This window comes from Embiotoca jacksoni, unplaced genomic scaffold, assembly GCF_022577435.1.
Source record: "Embiotoca jacksoni isolate LCO1_2020_lvr unplaced genomic scaffold, fEmbJac1.0.p SCAF_5, whole genome shotgun sequence".
Lineage (NCBI taxonomy): Eukaryota > Metazoa > Chordata > Actinopteri > Embiotocidae > Embiotoca > Embiotoca jacksoni.
In genome coordinates this window covers 8458447-8475661 of record NW_027185403.1, presented here as the reverse complement: position 1 = coordinate 8475661, position 17215 = coordinate 8458447, and the positions used below count along the sequence as shown (strand labels likewise).

The 17215-nt window shown below is 40.9% G+C and overlaps 1 protein-coding gene across 3 annotated transcripts in view; it reads right to left on the bottom strand.

Moving 5' to 3' along the window:
- The window catches only part of pcdh11 (protocadherin 11), a 128072-nt gene that overhangs the window by 100516 nt on the left and 10341 nt on the right, over window positions 1-17215 (bottom strand). For 2 of the 3 annotated variants that reach the window (XM_069171903.1, XM_069171904.1), the window contains exon 3: window positions 11713-14220. In XM_069171903.1, the coding sequence (XP_069028004.1) occupies window positions 11713-14220 (2508 nt within the window). Of the gene's footprint in view, window positions 1-5095; window positions 7234-11712; window positions 14221-17215 lie in introns of those variants that run through there. The other variant, XM_069171905.1, reaches the window with a different exon arrangement.

The window sequence follows — 17215 nt, the reverse complement described above, 5'->3', positions numbered from 1 at the left end:
AGCTCTAATTAGGTGATGGGCTGATCTCATTTGTTCAGATGCTTTTGTTGCAGGTGCCCGGTCCAAGCTGAGAAGATTGCCGGAGGCATTAGGTTAGAGAGGTGGGCTTAGGGAACCAATATAAACGACTTAATGGCTTACATGCAGTCATGCTTACAGCTTACATGCACGCTATCAGAGGTATGGCATTGCTACAATTTCTCAAAATTCATGATACTGCGTCTTTGTTCCAGTGAAATGACGTGCGTTCAACGTTAGCAGATGATAGTGTCTCGGTTATGACATCTGTTATTATATCCAACATGAATTATGCCACGTGCAGCAGGAATAAGAGCCACTCTTTCTTTGATTTATTTCTGTCTTTTTTTTTTTTTTTTACTGTACAACATACAGTATAGATGGGAAGGGGCTTGTCTCTGTCTGTTGTCGAAGGAGGTCAGCACATTCGTTGTTCAGGCCTGAGGTGTTACATTTACCCTGGAGTAGATTTTCTGGGCTCATAGTGTGTGTGTGTGTGTGTGTGTGTGTGTGTGTGTGTGTGTGTGTGTGTGTCTTCACACTGAGAAACAGGCAGCTTCAAACGCAAGTATTAATGGAAATATCGCTCAGGGGATGTCTTCTTATGACTGGATATGGTATGTCCACTGCACCAGAACAGGGAGTGTTTGAAATGCAGTGATTAGCGCAGTGTCCGGTTCATTTTAACAGGGTTTGCAATGGGACTAATCAGGAATTAAGAGTTGGCATCTAGTTTAAATCGCCTTCTTTGCGCGTTCGTGGGGGGATACTGTCAGGATGGAAAAAAGGCAATTGTCTGCGGTCTTCCGATTATCCTCTACAAAAGCCTATAATCTGGCTGAAAGTACTTAAAGAGTCAAGCAGCAAAATAAACAACATTGATTATCATCCCACTGTTCTTTTTTTCCCCAAAGTGGACCAGGCAGAGGGAGGAGGGGGGTTGGAGGCTAAGGTTGTGCCTTTCCTCCGTCAGCGCCATCTGCTTGGGCAAATGTTAAGGCAGGCTAAATACCCCCTGAGTCTTCTGTTCAAACCAGATTATCAGCTATTCTAAGGAGGCGGACGAGCATCTTATCATCTCCCAATCTCTTTTACAAAAGCAAATCAAGAATTCTGTCGGGGGATTACTAGGATTAAGGAGTACACAGACATGGCCCTCCTCGGACAATGTCTTTAAGTTGTTGCCTTTGAGTCTGGCCACCTTCAGTTTGCAAACATACCACTGCATTTTGTCATGACATGTTTTCTTAACACTGAATAAATGTCTTGAGCTAAAACATCCTTTCCAGGGATGGATGTTTTTGTGATATATGGTTAACAAGTTACCACACAATACATCTAGTGTAGCATCACAGCGAAGGCATTCATTTTTTTTTTTACTTTAAGAAACTGATTTACGTATTTAGTACAGCTCAGCAAAAGAAATTCTGCTTTACACAACTTTGACAGCATCACATAGTGTTGAACAATGATGCACAGCGGGACGTGGCTATGAAAAGCTCATTTAGCAGCTCCGGCAGCATGATAGATTGCCGGACAGGCTTTCCACTGTATACTTAAAAAGAAGGTAAATTGAGGGAAGACTATCAATGCAGACAACCTCTATCTGACTCTGGCTCTGTTGCAGATGTGCACAGAATGTGGCTGCCCCACCAGTGACCTAGCCGGGAAAATAATAGATATAAACATTGACACACACACACACACACACACACACACACACACACACACACACACACACACACACACACACACACAAAGACAACATGGTAATTTCGCCTTATTATTTCATTATGTATCTTTGTATTCTGGGGGGGATTAAAGTTAAATGTTCGTGGGCAAAACTACGGTTGAAACCATGCGATTACCTCAAAGAAGGGTGGGATAAAGGAAATGGGGAGGACAGTATCTCTCAATGAATGCTTGTAAAGCTCAGTTATCCCTATTACAACAACTGAAGTAACATACATTCACCAAAACAATCAAGCACAGACGAGGCCCTGCCAACCCACCAGCAACTGCATTTCTAAACATTTTGCGTTTGAACGAGAAGGCATCATTAATTCTACACTGCAGATCATGGTGGATTTCTCTACCTGCGATATTTTAGGGAAGGCAGAAGCACTCTAACTGTCTTGCGGGCACCACCAGCCAACCATATGCTCTTTGCACACCATCAGCAACTACTGTTTCAGATCACACTTTTAACAAGAAACAAACAATTGTACAAGCAATCGATGTTCTTCAGATCCCTGCTCCACAGTCACACCTCGTTTAATCAACAGAATTGTTTTCAATGAAAACAATCTCCGGGCTGTAGAGCTACTCAGTGTCTCAGAAAGAACCACTCGGCGGGCTTCCACCCTGATTTGATTGTTGCACACACAAAGGTAGCTAGACCACCGCAGCTATGGGGGGATGATTGAATTATTCAGTTTGGCAGAGATTTGGCAGCAATTGTGTGGAGTGTTGCCTTGAGTGGAGTGCAACAGAAAAACAGCATCTTCTTGTTTCCTGCACCACTGCACAGCACATGCATAAATAGCCCCTGCTCAGACAGTCAGTATTGCTTCAGGACAACTTCACGTCATACCCTGAACAGGCTTGCTGCTTGGCAAATTCAGCTACACCTCCCCATAGACACCCGCAACATTAAAAGCCTCAGATTTAAAGCATTTATAGTATTTACATTGATGTATTTAAAAGAGAGGAAAGATTTATAGGGGAAGTATCGACCATAAAAAAAATACAACTTCCATGTTTGAGGCTATAATATCACCGCTCAAAACATACAAAAGCATTAAAAATGTATGAAGGTATGAGCGGCTGCCAAATTCACCAAAGTCAAATTCACAAGTTATAAAGAGAGGGTCTTACAAATGCACACAGACTTTCACTACCACTGCTTTCACACAGGTTTGGAAATATAAAATATCTGCAGTGGTGCTCTGATTACTGAATGCACATTGGTTTTAGGAAGGAGACAGAAAACTGTCGCAACAATCTGTAATCTTGAATTGTCACTCTACACTGTCTGCAGCAGATGACAGTGATCTCAGCAGAGAATGGGACTGACTTGTATCATCAATGTTACATGAAGAAAATTGTGCTTTTTGCCATCTTAATTGCTCCTTTGGATTGTTACCCACGTGAATTACAGATATGTTCTGGTTTTATGTTACCTTTATTCAAAGCAGATAATTGGTTAACAGGGGTGAAGTACTGATCGCACTGATTGCATCTTCAAGGTTGAGGAAAGTCACCGGGCCAGTCATGCACGCTTTGACTAGAATAACAAAACTTCACCTGTGCTTTCTGATTAATCATCAAGTTCATTATTCGTAACTAATAATAACCGTACATGCTTGATTACTGCAGTGCAAGCTAAACATTTTACATGGCAGGAAACTAAGGAGCTGATTGTCATTGTGTAAATATTGAAGCAAAGAAAGTAGAAAGAGAAAAAAAACAATTCAATTAATGAGGACCATATGGACAGCCTCACCACCACAACACAAAGAAAAAACGTTGCGTGTCAGTGGAAACTCCTGTGTGTGGGTCCATCTGCAGAAACATCATTGCATTATACCGTATATAATCAAACTTACTACATATAACTAGCTTCCTGGCCTGTTAGATTAAATTGAATACTGCGTCCTCATAAATCATGAATCAATATGTCCTCAGAGAAACTCTGGAAACACTTCCCTCAGTGACATGCTGCAATAAAACCATAGGACAACCTTTAAAAGTCATTTAATAGATGATAAAAAATCGCAGGGAATGCACTTAAATGTGAGCCCACGAATGTCGCACCTGTCTGAGGAGCAACAATGAAACGGTCCAAAGACGTAGCAAAGACATTTTCTGTTCAACACCAACACCAGCAATCCCTGTTTCTACTAAATATCTTTCCTTTCCTCGCCTTGCTCTCATCTTTGACTTTGCACTCCGATGCAGAAAAAAAAAAAAATCCATTTATCGCCTACTCTATCTTCATGCGCAAATGTTAACACTCATTAATGCTGTGGCTTTGTTGGAGAATTTTTTTTATTTATTTATGGCTCATTTGAAAACATTTCATTACCTAATTATGCATAACACACAAAAAAAATCAAACCATAATTTATCTAGCTCAAAGAGATACATCTACCTTATGATCTATCCTGGCTCTCTGTTTTTAAGTGAAGATGATGCATTTAACAGGTTTACATTGATCTATTAATAGAAAGCTGACATCTATGCACTCTATAGCCGGATGCTCCTTTTGAGTGTGCACCATTTTCTCAAATCACCAAGGACACTTTTCCTGAGGGAACTGATTAGCTCTCTCTCCGTCTCAAAATATGAAGTAACTTTGATAAGCAATTAAACATTTTCTGTTGTCTCTACTCAGGCTTTGTTTCATGCCTTTCAAGTCTATATTTTTGGATCAAATCCACATAAACACAGTGTAACACAATGCTTGAGCCGCAGTTGTTGTACCTCCTAGCATCAATCTCTCTCAGATGTGTAAAACCCTGTGCTTGTACACTACTGTACATCATGATAGCAGAGTTATCATTATCAAATGATCATTATCAGCTCTCATGGATAGGAGACCAAAAAACAACAACAATAGAAAAGAAAAAAAATTGTGTTGGTCCAAAAAAAGCTTCTGTTCTGCTATTTTCTGTCTGAGCACTTCAAAGAATGTGTTCTCACCAAATTTCCATAACTTTTTATCTGTAATTGCTCCTAATTAGCAATGTATAGCTAAACCATTGCTTCATTTCTTTCTCCTGCTTAAGTGCTACAGTGTTGCAAAATGGAGAAGAAAAGTATGGGTGTTTTTCTATGGCTGAAATGAGCCTATTAAATGTGTCCGAACCAGCAGAGCCACACGTGCTTCTATAGGCCACAGCCTGTTTGACCAATACTGATTAACTGTACATAGAGAAAAACAACAGCTTATTCTACAGCATGTGTTTGACTCTTGTCACAAAGCAAACACAGTATCGTGTGCAGAGAACTGAACTGAGTGATGCAAATGGATATTGAGTGCTCAAAACAATGAACAAGAAGAGTCTTCAAAATATGCAATACAATGCAAAAGACTTTAATAAATTTCAGAAGCGCACACATACATAAACAAAACATTTACAGTTTTCTCCACACTGGCAAATCAAAGTAAATTACAAAGATCATGTAAGGTGCATATTGTACTTCACATTGAATAAAAATGAGGTTTTCTGTCTCCCTTACAAGGACAAAAGCTCTCCCCCACGTATGTTTTTTTTTTTTTTTTCTTTTCCCCAAAGATCAGGCAAGTCTAATTATTACACAGTGCTAGGATGCTATGTATATTTCATACTGTGGCTCCTACGCAGTAGTGAATACATTTGATACCATAATTACATGAACATACCTCCTTAAATAATAACAACCTGCCTCACAAAGAGGTGACACACATAAAATTAAAAGCTTTAAAATAGACATAGTCTGTACAACCATGACATATTAAGACTGGAACAAAATCAAAAAGGCTTCTGGCCCGTGCAGTAATTTCATTTAACTATATATAGTCTTGTACAAGAGTGGGAAACAGCCTCTGGTCCAGTCCATCTGTACATTTCCAAGTGACTACACAGGCTATGTCCATTTTAATGACTCTAATTCTATGGTTATATGTATGTACTGAAGGTGCCTTTTCGGCCTTATCTATCAAAGAAGTCTTTAGCTTACCAATCAACAGGACTATTGAACAACAATGCTGCTAACCCATCAAGCCAGTTACTGGTGTATACTGCAGAAATGATTCTAGCCATACTGGACTATAATGATTCCATGGGTGAAATAAAAGTGGAGGAAAATGATGCTCTGAACAGAAGGCCCAAAAATGTATTAATTACACTGTAGTGGATTTTCTGTCAAATGTTAACTTATTGCTGTTTTCAAACTGAATCCTGGATTACCTTTTCATTTTGGTGTTCTTCTCATCAGAAAATGTGATTTTTTTTTTTTTTTTTTTTTTTTTCAGTGTAAATAAGTGCACAAAGTCAAGTCATTTTTGCTTAAACCCACCAACTTATATCAACGACCGCCTGAGGATTATTATTATTATTATTTTATTTTTTTTACCATCTGGAGTCATTTTAATATGGATCTCACAGGTTGAATCACTTCCGACTTAGGAATTGAAAGCGACACACAAAAGGTTAGGCTTAGTGCTCTTCAAATCTGCCCTACATAAACAGCTTTTGATTATAACCCCAGCAGTTAGTCCCTTGTGATTGTGGCTTAGCTCAAAGTATTAAACTTGTCCTACCATTCCTCCCAGTGTAATAACAGCTTGGCGATCTTTAGCACGGTTGTAAAGCGCTACAAATGTGGTCGTATTGTGGGGTCCGTGTGTGTTTCTGCAGCATTAGCCACGCTCGTCGCTAACGTCGCTATCAGTGGCATCAAAAAGTGGGACAGAAAGAGGCGAAGGGTGACAGACATGATAAACTGGGAGTGGGCTCAATAGTTATGTAAGCCTATGGATTGTAGGCCTTGCAGCATAAATACATTATTAGTTCCATGAGCAAGCCCAAATAGAGCAAACGATACAAAAAAATAGAAAGTAAGAAAATAAAATGGCCACCAGGCAGTTTTAAAAACAATGCAAAGAAATGCAATCAATAAATATAAACACCATCAACTCTGTGATAGATATACATACATACATATAAACATACTTTACAGATCTACTGACTGTATTTGACACCTATTTTACAGAGTGGGTGCTGGAGTGGGAGATTTTTGAGGAGGGTTCAGGGCATACAATATCATCCTCACTGACACAGGTAAATAATAGCATAGGACTCAATAAAACATTTCAAACTTCCAACAGATTCACAGGAGGAGCTTTGTCAAGTTTCAGGCAGCAACATGAAGCACGTCTCTTTTTCTGAGACACTCCCCAACTCCCATTCCCTTTCACCTCCACCTCCAAATTCATCTTTCCGCTCGATTGTATGAAGAGGTGGGGTTTGAGGCTGTAGAGACAGTAAAGTACTTGTTTCACCTCTTCAGTTCTTGCCTTCCTTCTTTCCTCCCTCTGCCCTCTCTCTCTCTTTTCTCTCTTTTTCTCTCTTTAGGTAGTGGGAGCTAGAGATTGATTTTAATCCTGTGGGAGCGAGCTGTACCTGTGCCACAGAGTGTGCCATAGTGTGGTGGTTTCAGTGCCATTTCCTGAAATATAGAGAGACAGACAGATATAGGGAGATTGTAGTTACAATATCATTGAGCTCTGAGCAGCCTAAGCTGTAGCCTTATCAGCATGAAGCTACATTGAAAACTCAATAAAAAAAATCTCTGAAAAGAGTGTAGAAGATTACAAAAATAAAAAGCATTCTTCAAGGTACGGCTGGCAATTGAGTCATTATCTTGTCAGGTTTCCTTGAAGAATGCTACAGGTGTCAAAGGTTTGTGCATTTTCCTGTACTTATCAGAGCATGCAATCTTATCCAATTATCACTCCCAATTTATCTTTTTCTCTCCCACCACACTAGTGCAGCACTCTTCATTTCCCCCTCAGAAAAACGTTTGGATCAATTTAGGCCCACTCTTTCTTTCTTTCGGACCCTTGCCAGTGGGTCCTCTGATATGTACAGAATATGACATTTTGCTGTTCCTCGCAAAGTTAGCAACACATCTGTGAATATCGGAATCAGGATGAATCGGACCTGATAGTGCTTACGTTAGCAAGGCACAGTGATTACAGATGCAATGACTCAACAGAAAAACAAAATAATGACAATAAGATACGAACAAAATCATAATCAGTCCCTAGGATTTAATGCTGGCATTAAATTTGTTTAACAAGCCTACTTTGCCTTTTAAAATCGTAGCTTCTACCCCTGGTTAATCACCCACTACCAGTAAGCACAAACACTTTGTCATCAGACCATCCTGTTGGTGGCTGGTGTGAAAGGCCCTTACCTTCACCCACAGAAATAAATGATGATGTTCAAAAATCTAGTTTACTGCTGCCCTCATTATCCAATGCATTTATATTGTCTTATTGTTACAAAACTGAGAGTACCATGAATTTCATTCCAAATATGGCAAAACCACAACACTTACAGTGAGGTCTACGGGGTAATTAATCAATCTGTAATGTATGTGTAAGTGATACTACAAAACACTAACAAAACTTTCTCCTATAGTGTGCCGTGGATGTTAGATTCATTAAACAGCGACCCTGCATGCTCTATGGCCCCAGAATTATGGGCCAAACAAAAGAACGTATTAGTCATTTTATCCTCTGAATATTCATGGTGAGGTCTGAGATCACTCAAGCAGGGTGGTAGTCATTTGATCTGCCTTCTCTAAAGCACACTCTCACGAGAACTCCTCATCACTGGAGGCGGATTGACCTCTAATATCAAAGGGGGTAAGGGTTAAAAGAAAATGATGAGATGCATAAAAACTGGGAAGAGAAGGGAGGGAAAAGAGGATGTTTGCATTTGCAAATACAGCTCGTGTTGTATAATGAAGCCATATGGTGGCACAAATCTGTAGTTTCTGAAGTATTTTTTTACAAGCTTTACTCTTTATCAGCTACATCTGTAAAGTCCCTGAAAACATTTTGGTGACCTTCAAGCATAATTATCTCCATCTGCGTTCCCTCCCCATTGTTATTCCATGGGTGGGCTTTCTGTCTTTCTGTATTTTCAACTGCTTTGGGTGTGTGGCAATGAGAGATCACTGTAAAAGCACTAGAGCGCTGTGTGTCACTTTAGTGAATGAAAAGGGAAAACTCAGTATCCTGTCCATGATCTTTTCTTTTAGGCTTCTGGTATTAGGTTGTTCTGAAAGGGGACTGGCACCTAGACAAAGTGAAGCTTATATATATATATATTTCTTTTTTACTAATCAGATAAAAGCAAGAACTACACCTTTTGAAGAAGTGCAGTTTTTTTTAGTGTTTGTCTTTGACCTTGAAACCTTGTGTTTCTTGAAAAAGCACAAATATTAAATCAAAGAGAGATGAAATTATAATAGGGCCTCAACAAACAGGGCTGCTGGTCATCTATTGTCACATCACTTCAGATCCTCAGAACGTGACTCCAAGGATAGTTTGTGATATCCCCTGATAATCTTTAAGGACGGCTGCCTTTTTTCCTCTTTCTTATCAGCCTCCTTCGCAAACCAATTACAGTGATTTTAATCATACAGTATTACGAGTGATTAACCCTTTAGTGCATTTAATTAACCTTTGCAGCCACTGATTCTCATCAAGCAAAGCTTCATGCTATTTTTTCCATGACACAGGCTTTAAATAAGCACTCTTAAAACTTGTGGGAAATCTAATGTCTATAGTGGGAGGAATCACTTGTCACTTGCTCAAGGGGAAGGAAAAAATGAGATATATTGTGAGCTTGACATCACTGAAGATAGTGTTTGATGAGTACAACCAATGAGAAAAGATATTAGATTTTGATAATAGTCAAATTCTGGGACCAAAATATGAGAATTTTATACATTAAATACGTCTCATATTAAAGGAGTGATAAATATACCTCAGAAACAATCAGATGTAAACATAGCCTGAGGATTAAGGAGAATGTTTACTAATTATGTATTCATTGATTTTAAATTATATGCACAAAAATACTCCACTCTGATCAGCAACACAAGTGGAAATCAATTTGAATCCTTGATGTTTAAAATTCGTAACGGATAATAATTCCGAATTGTTGAAACACAGACTGAATATTTCTGCATATTTCAGGGCAGCCACTACCCATAAGAGGGGAAAATCATTCTGACAACTCGTCAGTGTGTCGTATAAATACATTATGGATTGAATCTTTGGTACCAGGGGCATGTAGTAGGCTTATATATAATGTACCATGGCAGATATTGCCTTTAACTAGGGTTTCAAATAAAAGGTGGATGAAGGGAATGACTATCCACTCTGTGTGGGTGTCTTCATAAATTAGCCTAAGTACAATACTTCACAGGATCAACAGTCATTTATCACAACTATGCTATGAGAATTTTTTAAGCTTGCTAGATGACACATTGAAGTGTACTGGGAGCAAAACAGACAGAATTGAACCAAACATCTGAAAACTGTGTGCAATATGAGACTAGACACAAACAAAAGCAAGCACCTCATCAAACAAAATCAATTATTGATGCAATATCATGAAATTGACCCAGAATTGGATGAATGGCAGTTGTGATAATCGTGATCAAAACAGTAACAAAAATGAAAGCCAGTGCAACCAAGCAACAACCAAATCTTCAAAAAATCTTAAAAGAAACAAAATGAAAGACAAGAAAATGGTTCGAAAAAGCCGGCAAAATCAACTGGATGTTTGACACTGAGGGAACACTAGGACAACGCACATATCACCCGGAATAAATTGCTGCCCCGTGCATGGACTAGTCAGGCTTGAATAATTCCATTGTACTAGTGGTAGCAGGTCAAATATCAACATGTACATACTCTGTCATGTATTGGGGATACAACGATAGCATTCATCAATGTCTAGTAAAACACAAACTATAACTCATCAAAGTGGCAAACCTTTGTTGTGATGTCATTACATCCTCTCCTAGAGCTAATTTGAAAAATGTGAAAATGGTGTATCAACATATGCCATTTATAACAATAATTGGGGTCATTAAAGTAGAGCATTTATGGTCTAAATGCAATGTCGCCCTGGCAGGATTTTTATGGACTACTGCTCCCTTGGTATTTAAGTATATTGGTCTCAAGGCTCTGCGTCACCTTGATCCCTGTGACCCCCTCCCTTGCCCCGAGCTGTACTCAGTCTTCCCCACAGTGCTCTGCTCTGGCTGTCAGCACAGAGCAAGGCCACCTCTCCTTACCTCTGATTTACATTTATTTCCCTTGCCAGCTTTTATTTATTGGGGCACTTCGCATTTGGCACATATCTCTTAGGGAATCATAAGCCCTATGCTGTACCTTGGCATTCAAATGAGTTTCTCTCCCACAAAGCCTCAATGGCACAGTTAAGACGGCACTTAATATTTTGAGGACAGGAGCCACAAAAAAGTGGGGTTATTTATCAAGTTGATTTAGCACATCAGGAGCACTTCTTTTGTTTTGTGCTATTACCCTCACACTTTTTGCCTAAATGACAACCTGATAAAATTAGTCGATTTTGACACTTTCTGCATGCCTTGTTGAAACATGTCAGTCAAATACACGCACCTAATTTGCCCTTGACCTCAAATACATCAGTAGAGTTCAGTCATCTATCTAAGGCCCTTCTAAATCAGGCTACATTACCACCAACTACTCACAGTCAAGTTTAAAATACCATCATAATTGCACTGCTGCCATTACTCAAGCTTTTAACTGAGATTAACCTGCTCATGTATTTTGGTGAATGATTATGCTATTATGGTTGCTTATAAAGGAGGGCAAATACAAGAACCAATAACAAAGCAGTGAAAGGTTTCATGTATTAATTGCAACTAATTATGTTTTAGCATTTTGTTTTGTTTCTCAAGGGATCCCATTTTTTAAGTGCAAATGACATTCATGTAGACATGGTCATGGTCTGTGTGAGAAAATCCCCTGGCTTCATGCTCCCACCCTCCCCCTTTCACATCACCTACCAGAGGACAGCAAGGGGAGTGTGAGTGGGGACTAGTGTGGGTGGGTTTAAAAAGGAAGTCATGAATTACCTGTCGGGTGGTGATTTGCCCCGCGGTCTTGAATCCCCCCTGACAGCTGCACTCTGAGACACTGTATGGGTCGGAGCTAGTCGATGAGCACTTGGAGAGTGAGTCACAGCCCACCACGAATGTGTTGTCCAAGGGGAGCTCCTGGATCACATGGTGTTTCTTTGGGGCCACTGGAGTTTCCGGTTTTATTTGAAATGTAGGCTGAGGGGACGCGGACTTGTAATGCTTGGCTAAATCTGGGCTGTCGGGTTTGAAGGTTGTGGGCGTGGTCGCCCAATTGTACTTCCCCATGGTTTGCTCCTCTAACTCCACAGGGAGATCCAGTGTGCCATTAACATGCTCATGGGTAGGGTCGTCAGGCTTGGATTCATCTATGGTCACAAAGTTCAGGAGGAGGCTCTTGGGGGATCGCTTCTTTCTCTTCTTCTTCTTCTTGATCTGACGGTTCTCTTGGTTGGGTGACACCCACTCTCCACTCTGCTTGCCCTTCTGTACTACTTTGTGTCTGGGTGTCTGCCGGCAGCGCACCAAAGCAGTCACAAATATCACCAAGATGACAGTCATGGTCCCTGCTATGATAGCTATGACAACAATCACATATCCATTAGCTTGAGGTGTTACCTCACTGTCCCCTATGTTACGGTCCAAGGGTGTCTCCATACTTTTTCGCAGTTGCTCTTGGATAAAGGTAGCATTTGACACAGTGTCATTCACAAACAGGTGAATAAGTGCGATAGCCTGTAATGACTCAGGCTGGCCTAAATCTTTGACCTTCACCACCAGTCTATGCAACCCCTGATCAGCTGCCACTATTTTCTCCTGCAGTGTTATGTTACCCGTTGTTTTGTCGATGGCAAAGAGACCACGAGGGGAGACCCTAGATGTGATGATGATGCTGCTGATAATACTGTACTGCAGCTCAGCATTCATACCTGTGTCATTGTCGATGGCAAACACTCTGGTGACCACAGCACCAGGGGTGGTGGTGGTTCGCACTAGGTCATATGAGTAATTGGAGGACGGGATGACGAACACAGGGCGATTGTCATTCACATCGACTACATTGATAGTGACCTTTGCGTAGGAGGAGCTTGGAGGTTGCCCTCCGTCAACTGCCTTGACCATAAATGTGTAAGAGCTTTGCTGCTCCCGATCAAAGGTGATGTTGGGTTTGATCACGCCAGTTTGAGGGTCGATGATGAAATTGTCTTTCCCATTCAAAATGGACAGGGTAATAACAGCATTATCTCCCCCATCTGCGTCCGTCACTGTGATTAAGCCCACGGTTCCATAGAGAGGCAGGTTCTCAGGCACATAGAAGTTGTACTCAGGGTGTGTGAAAGCTGGGCTGTTGTCATTAAGGTCCTGGACGATTAGCCTGACTGTGACATTGCTCTGCAGGGACGTGGAGCCATTGTCCCTCGCTATGACAGTGAATGAGTACCTCTCCTGCTTCTCTCTGTCCAGTCGTTTGCCAACTGAGAGAATTCCTGACCGTCTGTCTATGTTAAACCCATCAGGTGCATCAGGGCCGAGAGTATAAATAATCTCAGCATTATGCCCGCTGTCTGCATCAGTGGCGCTGACTTTTATTAACTGTGTGGAGGGGTCATTGTTCTCCGGTATGGAAAGTTGGATTTCCGGTTGGGGAAAGATGGGTGCGTTGTCGTTCTCATCCTTGATTTTAATTAAGACCATAGCTGAAGTGTTCAGAGGAGGCGTGCCCCTGTCGGAGGCCACAATTTTAATTGCATATTCTCGAGTTGTCTCATAATCTAGAGGGGCAGCTGTCTCTAGTAAGAACTGATCATTAAAGACAGGCTTCAACCGGAAAGGAACATCATGGTCAGTGTAGCAAGCTACTTTGCCATAAAGATCTGCATCCTTGTCAGTAACAGTAATTAGGGCTATCTTAGTGTTGAGAGGTGCGTTCTCAGACAGCAGAACAGTCCCATTAACCAGGTTGATAATGTAGCGAGTGTCTATAGAGGGAACATTGTCATTAATATCTGTTACATTAACAATCACCGTGGCTCTGGAGGGGGTGGAGCTGCCATCGCTGGCCAGGATGATGAGTTTATGAACAGGAGTTACCTCCCTGTCCAGTGGCTGCTTCACAGTGATCAGTCCTGTAGAGCTGTTGATGGCAAAGTGACGTTTGGTTGAGGAAGAGATCTGGTTGCTGAAGGCGAAGTGGATCTGTGCGTTGGAACCCAAGTCTGCGTCCGTGGCGTGAAGCTGTGCCACCGATGTCCCCATTGGTGCATTCTCTGCCACCGTGACCTCTAATTCACTGTCCTTGAAGATGGGACGATTGTCGTTGACATCAGAAATGGTGACTTGGAGAATGGCGGTGCTGGATTTAGGAGGGTTGCCACCATCCTCCACCTTTATCTTCATGACAAAGGTGTCCTTCTGCTCGCGATCCAGATTCTGCTGAACGATAAGCTGCGGCCACTTGTCGCCTTCAGGAGTCTCAATGATGTCTAAGCCAAACTCATTGACACTCTGCAAAGACAAGACAACATTTTTAGTTAGTTTTGTTGTGCTAAGTGCTCAAAATATATATTTGAACAACACAAACAACAGTTTATCAACGCCTTCCCTCCCTACTCTTTTGCTTTTCCTAAAGTTCATGTATTTTTTTTCCCTTTACAGAATTACCTTTCATTTTGTTCCTTATATGACTCAAGGCTCTAAGAATAGAAGGTGTCATGTGGTGCGAATTGTAAAGCCCTCTCTTTAAAAGCCAGACTTGATTGACGTATTAACAGCACAGCGAATAATATCACATTTATACTTGGGTAATAACAAAGATTGTGTTCAAGATTCTGAAACAATCTTGGGCATGTTTTAGTTCTTAGAGTTTAGATTTTTTTTTAGTTGTCCGAGAACACAAAACAGTATTTTCTTAGGTTATTCAGGTTTATTTGCAGCCCTCCGTATGCATTTTGATGAATGTCAAGGACAAGTTAAACAGCCTGGGACACTCTGAAACAAGGCAGCTGCTTCTTGGCTGTGCTCTGTTCATCTCAGTTGGATCCCTGCAAATGTGCAAACATGCTAATCATCAGCTTGTTTCAAAGTTTTAATCATTTCTGACATACCCTATTAAATGCATGGCAGAGAAAAAACAGCAAATAACAGCTAATTAATCCTTTTCAAATGTGACCAATCATTGTAGTAAATTAAGTCATCCCTCCAAGAAACTACTGCTTGAAGGGATTGGTTTACCTCTTTAGCTTCCTCATCAGATTTTTTTTCCGCCTTCACTAAAATGAGATTTTATTCTACCTTCCTATCTTGTTTCAAGTTAGAATAGAGCAGCTACCTTGCTGCATTTCAACTTCATAATTGGGAGAGAGAGACAGATGGAAATGGAGACACACCAATAAGCTCCCATTTAAATATACTGCAAGACCAGATTCCAATAGATTAAGAGGAGGAGAGTGAAAAATCCTGCATATTAGAAAGGCTTTCTGCTCAAGAAGAGCTAAAATAGGCAAAAGTAAAGCAGGAGGAAAATGAAAACAAATGCATGAGTAATCCACATGAGAAACCCGAGGAACTGGCACTTGCTGTTAAGAGTAATTGCCTTCAATCCAAAAAACGAGCACTGATGTTGACAATTTCAAACGGAGTACGGTATGGATCCATACAATTCTTCAAATCAGAGGAGAGGAAGGGGATAAAGTAAGAGAGATGGAGAGGAGTGACAGAAAAGGGGAGAAAAAGGGGCTAGGGGAGGAAATAAGAAGAAGATCGAGCCCATGAATGAGCTGCATGCACATTATGAAACAAAGAAGCCCTTTGAAGCTCTTTCAGTCAGAAGCAGTTTCATGGTAAAACAAGAAAAAGCATCCTCTTTAAAGAGATAAGCTTCATGCTGCGCATAATGTTGGAAAAGATTACTCTGTCTAGGCACAGCTATCAAATGAGATTAAGATATATACATTCTCCTTATTCAAGAGAGGAACATTTCAACCAAATTGCGAGCACAAGAGTCCTCAGTAGGTTTCAAAATCTAGAACTGTCCTTGTGCCAACAAAGCGTTGTAGCCGTCACAAGGAAACGTGCAGCTGCAGCATGTAAATTATTGTGTACTCTGAGAAATTGCTCGCAGAGGGAATGTTGTCAACATGTCAGTGATTGACAGAACTACTTAAAACAGCCAACACTGCAGCAATGATCTTTCAGACCTTATTTTGTGATCCTTCGGGCAAGCAAAAGTCGTATAGGGATAAGCAGACATGGCTTTTAAAAACTCTGTGTCGAAATGGAGTGAAACCGCCCCATGGATAAACACAGCTGAATCTTTATGCACGTTGTAGAAGTATTTCTGACATTAGAGAGAGGTCCAAGAAAACATTTTAGAGGCTGAATTGTTAAGCACTACTCATTCCGTACAGAGCTCCTCAGTTGATAGAATAGTTCACAGATTCGGCACAGCAGCTCCGCATCTGCACGCTGATATTTGGTAAAGCCTAAAGTGAATCGTAGGATGTTGAGTTAGCATGTGTCAAAGGGAATGCTGCACAATGATTTATGAGCCAGCATTTCCTCTGTGCTTTTGTCTTGGTTTCACACAATTTTACAACTGACAAGACAGCACTCACTGCATTTCAATAAGTTGAAGAGAGCTATCTCTCAGCCTGTGCATCCTCCTGAATGCAGAATTAGCCTGGTGGATTGTGATAAGATCTAGGGCAGGCTAAGAAAAGGCCAAATACTAGAATGAATCACTCACTGGAAACCTTAAGGCTGAGCGAGAAGGACAAAGCTCTCTAAACGGCTAAGTGTGCACATTATACCAAGCCCTACTCTTCCACCATAGATATACAGTACAGGTACATGTCATCTTGAACTTTGAGAAGTTGCCTTTCACTCTAAATCACAAGGCCACAGGTCTCTGTGAGAGCACCGAGGCACAGGATGTGTAGAGTGTGCGCAGCACACAATCTCATCAGACTTGACTAATTTAAATGAAAATGATTGAGGGACACTACAGAAGGTGGCTGATGATGAGGGAAGGATGACTCTGAACCCCATTTTGCAGACAGTGCCTCAGATTATCAGTGGATGCATCTTTCAGTCAAGTTGATGACCTTATTAAAACTCAGAGGAGACTCAGATTGGGCTGTGAATATATCAGGAGGACTCTAGTCACGGTGCTGCCCATGGATGGGACTAAATAGGGAGAGGAATTCATCACAAGCTATAGCACCTTTTTATAATGCTGATAGAAACTCTCCCTCTCTGTCTCTCTGTCTTTCTCGCTCTTTCTTGCCTCATTCTTTCTCTCCATCCCTCATCCACTTTGGCCCCTGGCCATGATCTCATGCATATAATTAAGACAAAAGAACCTGGGAATGTTTGTCTCTTTTTGTCAACCCTCTAGAAGAAGATAGTGTGTCAAAATAGGATGCTAATGAAAAGTGGAAATGCTTGACAGTGAACTCTCTGCCCAAAAATGCAATGCCTATAGGCAGCATCCAATGAATTA